Raw genomic sequence first — 8754 nt, forward strand, 5'->3', positions numbered from 1 at the left:
GACTACATCCCAATGCAGCCCAATCGTCGAGCAATTTACCAGACCTGGACTCTATTTCGAAAACATCGGAGCTACCAAAATCATATCAAGTCAGTGGAACATTGTAGTATACTACAATTTATCATCTTTTTGGATTGCCTGGGATTCGATTAGATCGACTACAGCAGCCCTTGATAACATTTGTCATCAAAGCGGTGGCCAATTTGCATGCGACAGGCTCGTAACCTTTTATGACCACTGGCACAGCGACATTGAAATGGAAAATGCCCTACTCAAATCCCCTATTGCAAGATCGAAACGGGGAGCAATAAATATTATTGGAAATGTAGCTAATTCCTTGTTTGGCGTATTAGACTCAAATTATGAAACAGAGATGAAACACCATTTGAGCCAAATCTACGACAACGAAGAATACCTTAACAAATTACTTAAAAACCACACATCAATTTTGGACGCAACACTAAACATCTTGAAACAAACTCAAGACGCCTCAAAACGGAAATTCACTGACTTAGATGCACAAATAAAGTTGATAATGTCAACTATCAATAATGTCAGTAATGCACTCGACAAAAGTGCATTATATTATACATTTACTTCATTGGCGTTGCAAGTACTAACGTTAACTCACAACTTCCAAATGCAACAACAGGCCTTAATAGACGCTATCACCGATGGTCATCATGGCAAGATTAATCCTCTACTCATATCCACTGATCAGTTTCGAAAGGAACTGCAAAACATTCGGACACACTTATCGCAAAATCTACAACTTCCAATAGAAGATGACAGCATCTTGGAGTATTTTCGACTCATTGAACTCAAGCTATTTAAAACGGATACACAGGTTGTATTTTCGCTACTACTGCCATTAGTAGATTCTGAAACATTTGAATTGTTCCAATTAACACCAATTCCAGCTGCAATAAATGGGTCACTTGTCATCATTAACCCTTTAACAAGATTTATCGGAATAAATTTGCATAAGGAACAACTGTATCCTATGAATAAGGAGTTGGTCGGTTGTCATGAGGTCAGCAACAACATCTATCTATGCTATCAACAACACCCAATTTATCGAGCAAACGCCGAAATAGGAAAATGTGAAATGGACTTGTTTCACAATAAAGACGCAACCAGCTGTCAACTTCAACGACTCGATCAAAATACCACTTGGTTCCAGCTACACAATTCTAATCAATGGATTTACGGCATGTCAACCTCGTATGCAACAACACAATACAGCACTTCACTCTGGATTTAGCTGGCCGATTCGAGGTTCAAGATAACTGTATACTGAAACACGAGCAATTCTTGATACGCGGACATCATGTATACAAAAGCAACATGCGACAATCATACGCTCGTTTCAACTCAGAACCATTGCCTAATTCAACACACAAACTGCCAAAAATTTCATATAATCCAGCCGAATACACCGTAAGCCTGGATGAAATAAAACACCTACGTGAAGCTTTGGCATCAGAGGCACCGACGAGCTTCAACAAACATAATATTCACCATTACGTGACCAGTTACATAACTCTCGGCATACTAATAATCTTCATTCTAGTTGTAGTAGGATGCCGCTACAGACGATGTAAATCTCAACATCCCTCTCCGGCACCAAGAAGCCCTCAGAATTTCACAATCAACATTGAAGAATAATATTATTTTTATTATGATTATTATTGTTATATATGTCTTGAATTCTTCTAATTCAACGGGGGCAGTATGTTGACAAGTCAACGAACTATATGATAGACTTGCATTTATTTCCTAACCGAAACCAATGCCAAGGCTGACCGGTTCGTTGACTTCTTCTTTCGTAACAATGCAGTTCAAAGCAATTTGCTTGGAACTGCATTTTGCGAAGTCAGCAAATGCACTCCACGTTGTTTTATAACATTTCATATTTTTATTTAAAAAATAATTTAATTAATTTTTATTGATTTTGCATTTTATTTCAATTGTATTGATTTTGCATTTTATTTAAATTGTATTATTTGCAATTTATAATTAATTTATTTTAATTATTAATTTTGCATTATTGTTAATATGCGTATCGGCAATTTATCACTTATATTTAAGAGGTAAATTGCAGATACATTTTTCATTACAATAAAGGTTTCTAACTAGCAAACTGCTTGTTTAATTGTAAGGAATCAATCCAAAGTTCGCGCACTTGAATTGGAGTTTCTCCTCTTCAAGATCCATTGAGTCGACGTTTCGTCTGCACTCAATTCTATCATTAGCATCTAAGCTATTGAAACGTTTTCAACCTCCTTATTAAAAAACTATATAAATCATAATATTTTTTATGTATGTGAAGTTATCTTTAGTCGTAATGCAGTACAAACGCTTACATTTCTGTTAGCAGAGATTGCTAACTTAAATGTTGGCAAAAACAAACCAAAATATATTCGATTAAAACGAATAATACCATATATACAACTTTTTACAACTCTTTTGAAATAACACGTTTCACAATTAAGGCCAAATACACTTCTTTTTGATCTTGCATGAATTTCTATTAAAACTTTATTACTGGTAAAAAAAAATACCTGTTAATGGTAGAATTATAAAAGAAGAAGCACTAAGAATATACAGCCAATTAATGCAAGAGGGATTGGCTAACAGGTTTTTTAAAAAGACACGCATTTCACAATATAAAAATTAAGGGAGAAATTGAATCAACAGACGAAAATGCTGCAAAAAGCTTTCCGAATAAATCAGCAAAAATAATTAAAAATGATGGTACCGATCCAGATCAAATATTTAATGCCGATGAAACGGGGTTATTTTGAAGAAAATGCCGGACAGAACGTATATAGCAAAACCTGAAAAATCTGTTGATGGTTTTAAAGCAGCCAATGAGCGGGTAACGTTTTTGCTTTGAAGTAACGCTTCTGGTGATAAAATATTAAAGCCTCTGTTAATAAATAAACCTCTTAATCCACAAGCTTTAAGAGTTGTGGATTGTGAATGAATTTTTTTTTTCGATTTATTTTTTAAAATTTTTTACACGATTTTATGGTAAAATATTCCGAATGTTTTTGTCTTACACGATTTTTTAAAGTTATGGAACATATCCCCAAATTAACATACCTCATATGTATTTTTTGGTACGATTTATTTTATACGCTTTTCTAAGGATAGTATCTACCGAGGTGTATTCATAATATAATATTGTCTCGGCCATATGTACAAGATACATAGTTATGAATTGTTATTTGTTCATAGTCGCCATTGATTTAAAATTTTTGGATATTAGTAATAAATACTATTTAAATAAAATTCAAATATTATATTATATTATATTGAATATAAATAATATTCAGTATAGTTCAAGCAAAAATATTGATATAGAAATATTTTCATGTCTACCCAAAAAATATTTTAACCTTTGGGTAAATTAGGTAAAAAAACTAAAAATTAAATTATATAAATAAAAAATTCCAATGCTGTACAATTTCTGGTAGTTTGAACAATATATTACGGTAATAGACTATTGTGCAATGCATTTATGTTCAGTTACAATTTGCAACTGTCGTCACTTTTAAATAAAGGCGCGAAAATTACGCGTTTTATCAATTTTGCGATGATATTGGGCGACAGGTTAATATTATTTTATCAGTGGCTTATTATTTTTTTTTAATATTTTGGACTTTAAACTGAATAAGAAAAGTTAAACTGTATTAATTGTATGTATATTAATAATTGAAATTTTTTTTTAAAAATGATCGATTTAATCAGTTTTGCCAATTTTCGGAGTCGATGCGCGAGCGGAAGATATCGACTGATAATTTTTATTTTTTTACAGTTTTTTATTCTATACTAGAGGCAACTTTTGCGCACTATAGCGTTTCGAAAAAAAAATTTTATTTTTCGAAACATCCTAGTGATTATATCTATTTCGATTTTGATATATATAACTTAGTGCCGAGTAATTTAAAAAAGTTATGTTTTGGCGGTAAGCACATAGGAATAATATTGAAAATAGTATAAATTTTGTTAGAAAATGAACAACAGCAAAAACGTAAGAAATCATGTGCTGCATAACCATGCCGTTCGAATGGAATAAAGGAGTGTTTGGTTTTATAAGCAATGAACTTTCTTATAACAATGAACAGTGACTTTACGGTACTTCGACAATAAAGAAAGCTTCAAAAGTATAAAGTACAAATCCACAATATCGCATTTATATTTGATATATTGCATATCTAAAGTTTGTTATGTATTGCAAGATAAATTTGGTATTCGTTTTAAAAACATATTTTAAAACAATTTAATTAAATTACATTAATTGACATTTATGATATGATGAAAGTAGAAAAAAGTACAGTAAGTAAAATCAATTCACACAAGTATTTTTTTTCAAAACTATTCAAAAATGTATTGTTTTTATTTTTCTATTTATATTTACTTTATATTTTATATGTTATTTTACTTTACTTTCTTATAACACTAGTTTACAAGTAATTAAAAAAAAGGAATCGAAAATTATAATCAATTTTTTTCCTATGTGAGTAAGGGGTGGATATAATTAAAAGCTTTATTGAGCACTGAGGTGAGATCTTGAATTTGATTGTCCAGATCAACAGTGTTCCGTGGGGGATCGGAGGAAAGTCTTGACAACAGCTCACTTAACGCTGCTTTATATTTCGTCCAGTTTGTATTTCTCACATGTCTGAACGTTCTCTGGTTGTAGATGCTCGATTCATCTAGGGTTAATATAAATTCTAGAATCATGTGATCTAAGATAGAGTGCTGAGTGGACACTTTCCATTTATTAACCGATTTATGAAGCTTGGCAGTAGCAAAAGTGACATCTAATACCTCCTGCCTGTTTTTAATAATAAAAGTTTGCCATCATTACAAATAAAAAGATTGGTACTAAAAATAAAATCAAAAAGTAACTCACCTCTTTTGTTTGTATTTGAGCTGCCCCAAACCTCATAGTGAGCATTGGTATCGCAGCCTATAATAAGCTGTTGGAATTTATTATATATATTGTTACTATATATTCTTCGGCTTCTTACTGTTGCTAGGTTTTATTTTACACTGCCTGTATGTATACTACTCTGCTATCATATTTATAGTAACGAGTATTTGTTGTGCTAGCGATGTTGTAAAGTGCACATGGGTATTTGGTATGGCAACATAAGCTCCTCTACAAGTCACCTGGTGCCGCTTGTTAACCGTAGCAGGATATTCGATGATAGTGCAGCGTGATCGTGTACCAAATATGCAGATACTGCCCATATTTGGTCCTAGGAGCCCTCAATACTTACTATTGCGAAAATAAAAGCGCATTAAATTTTTTATTAATCAATAAGCAGGACCTAGGCTTACCCTTATTTACCGCATATAATAAGTTGTAGTTATTTGTCCTGATGCCGCATACAAGATACTTATAAATTCATGGTTCTTGTATCAGGACCATCTCAACCTCATTGTTGCTGAGGCGTTGCAGCAGGCTGGGGAATGCAGCCCTGCTGTGATGCAGGTTAATTTGTGGTGTCCACATCTTCACTTAGGGTGTATTCATCGAAAAGATAGCGCATACCCATGCTCTTCTCTGATGTAGTTGAGGAAGCTGGTGTGGGAGCAGACACCAAAGTGTCCATACACACAAGTGATTCTTTTAAGGAAACCACAACAAATTTATAGAGGGGAAAATTTGTGACAAACAACACCAATTATAAAAACGCTTATAATTAACAGGTGGCAAAACTATATGATTCGGTACAATAAGCTTTGTTGGCCTTCATTGTTGGTTTACGTTATTGTCTAGGGTCACATTTTATTTGTACTTTGTTGAAAATTCCTGCAATATCCTTGGTCTCTTGTGACGGTGTTTTTTATTCTTAAGTTTCATTAGTTTAAGATTATAGTCGCCCCATTACTTAACACATTACATTTTCGATACTTATTGGATAAACATTGTACTATGATCTATTGCTGATATAATAATGATATAATAATTTATATTATGTTTACAAAATTTTTATTTTCAAAGTGGTATCCACCGATTGTTTCCAGTTGAATTTTTATTATGTTTCCGGAATTGTTATTTTCAAATGGGTACACATTATAATTATCTTTTTAAATTTGTGTTATTTATTTTTTTTGTCAGCCAGACCTTCCACTTAGGATACAATTTCTTTAAAATTTCTATTGCAAAACTTCTTTAAGAGTCTTTCGTCTACAACTCTTAAGATTACAAAAGGTAACTTCTGTCAAAAATACATCCTAAAAACCTATACGAAATTTACTGCTTTAAACACTTCTGCTTTAAAAACTGCTCCTACTTTTTAAAATCTTAGCTCATTTTATATACCTAAACTTGATGCAATGCCTAACGTATGACCTTGAAATTGCCCCAATTACCTCAATAGTTTAACAAAAGGATATCATAATTTAATTCGCCAAATTCACAAAGTTGTCATTTATTGAAAAATACTCTACATATTCTTGCAGTTCTTTTGTATTCAATTTTTTTAGTCATTTACATAATGGCACCAATTATTAACCATACTATACCAAAAATCAGCATTTCTTATCAGAGTGATGTTTTGGCTTCAGCTAACATGTGCCAAGTTGCCAATAGCCTTACCTATTTTTAGGAAAATGTACGATCAACTAATGTTGTACACAAATGAAAATATTATATTTTTTAAGTCACATTTTTTCAGAATCACGGATAATTGAAAATTATTAGAGTTAAAAATTATCATATAAAAAATAATTAACTCACAACATTGGTATATGCTGGTTTAATGAACTCACAACAATGTTTCATTATTAAACCAGAGATAATACAATAGTAATAAACTACATCACTTATTATGTAATTTCTTTAATTTTACGTTAATAACTTTTTTATACGCAAACACGACATTGCGTGTCTAAACTTTCGAGTTCGATTCACGTTGCTGAGATGTCACTCAGCTCAAGGCGACCCCTCACCGTCAGCAATTGACAGCCGGACACGTTTTCCAAGAAGGAGTTTAATGTTTTTGTATGCCTTCAACTGATAACTAAATACGTAAACACGTAATACGTAATTGTTAAATACGTAAACAAAAATCAGCTGTTCTAAATATTTTCAAGACTTATATGGCGTTTACATTGGCCGAAAATGGCTAATTTTGAATGAGCCATTTGAAAGTGTTTACATTCGTTCTATTTCATTTGTTCTCATTTCAAACAGCTGATTTTTCAATTTGTTTGTTGATTTGATTTTTGGCCTGTGCCAAAAAAATATTGCATGAAGGTTAAATATGCTTTCAAACCTTACAATATAAACTTAAAACATATTTTTAAACTTCGATTAATTACCTTTTGGGAAGTAGAAGTTCTAAAAAGAGGTGCATCGCTTTCAAGAAAATACAACCACCAAACATTTGTTTACCTTTTTTTGTGAATATGTCAAAAACCGCTTTCTCAAACTGCCAAAAAGCTTTTATTTAGGGTATGTTTAATGGATTCCTTTGCATTTGGAACATATGTGGAATGCATTCGAACGTCTTTCATACAGAATGTGAGAAAATTGCTCATTTTCGCGCTTGAAATTTTATATGCAAGAATGAGCCATTCGCTACTCATTTTCGATTTTTGACCAAAATGAGCCATTTTCGGCCAATGTAAACGCCATATAATATGCACAAAGTGTGTTCATGATTATTTGAGTTTGAACGATGCACATTCACAGACTTGAATTGTAGAGCTAACATATTTCTTATTCATTTTAGAAATGTTTGGTGATTTTTGACTTCTCTAAGGCCCACAAGCAATGGTTACGAAGTATAATCAGAATTAAAAATTCAAGAAGCTGGATTAGATGTTCATTACAGGGCCCATTAAACCACTGAAGTGTTTTTTCTTGCACATTTCTATTATTAAATTTTTAATGCCAATTGCATCTGGCTTATTTTTGAATACGTGTTTAGAAACCTCGACATGTTTACAAGAAACATCGAAAAAACTTTGTGATGGCACAAACAGGTTACCGAAATTTGAAAGAGAATTATAATTTTTATAGTAAATGAAAAGCTCACTTGGAGCAGTCAAAAATACAACGCTTTTTTTTATGTTTATATTGCAAGCTTCACAATTTAGTTTTGGAAGTATTTTTTTAACTACGTACCGTATTGTATATCTTAAAGACAATAAATCAATATTTATATACTTTGAATTAGAAAATGCATCTGATATAATGCAATTTTCGATGTCATTTCGCTTTAGATCAGAGTAGGCTTCTACTGCACAGTTACTAGATACGCTAGAGTTACTTTCATCGAGTTCTATCAAAGATGAAGAAGGCACATCATCAAGGCACTTGTTATCATTATCCTCACTTATTTCACAATTGGTCACATAACTTAACTGAATGATTTTGCAAGTCATAATATTCGCTAAAATATTATTCAATTCACTTGCTGTGGGGTTTGAGTTATTGTCACCTTTTTGACGACGAACTGCGAAAGTATTTTCAAGACTATCTTTATTTAAACGCCGTGTCATTAAAAAATAAATTTCAGTTGAGGATTTTAAAATGTCATCTGCTAATAACAAGGCAGCTTGTAAACTGAGTTGCACTCCTTCCAAAAAAAAAACACTTTCTTTGATGTTTCCTGTTTAATATAATTTAGGAAGTATTTAATAAAATTGAAACTTTCATGAAACTTTTAAAATAAAAATAATGATAAATGATTATGATAAATAACAGTAAACAATGAAAATTAAAAA

At 31.8% G+C, this 8754-nt stretch overlaps 1 protein-coding gene across 1 annotated transcript; it reads left to right on the forward strand.

The window, feature by feature from the left end:
• The first annotated feature begins 256 nt into the window (after window positions 1-256).
• On the forward strand, window positions 257-1264 carry LOC119667485. The gene has a single exon (XM_038076778.1). The coding sequence runs from the start codon at window positions 257-259 to the stop codon at window positions 1262-1264; it is 1008 nt and encodes a 335-aa protein (XP_037932706.1).
• Window positions 1265-8754: the final 7490 nt, after the last annotated feature.

The sequence above is a fragment of the Teleopsis dalmanni genome, chromosome 1 (assembly GCF_002237135.1).
Source record: "Teleopsis dalmanni isolate 2A chromosome 1, ASM223713v2, whole genome shotgun sequence".
In the NCBI taxonomy this organism is placed as follows: Eukaryota; Metazoa; Arthropoda; class Insecta; order Diptera; family Diopsidae; genus Teleopsis; species Teleopsis dalmanni.

Excerpts from the sequence above, each read along its gene's own strand:
- LOC119667485 (XM_038076778.1), top strand. The coding sequence starts at position 257 with ATGGAAAATGCCCTACTCAAATCCCCTATTGCAAGATCGAAACGGGGA.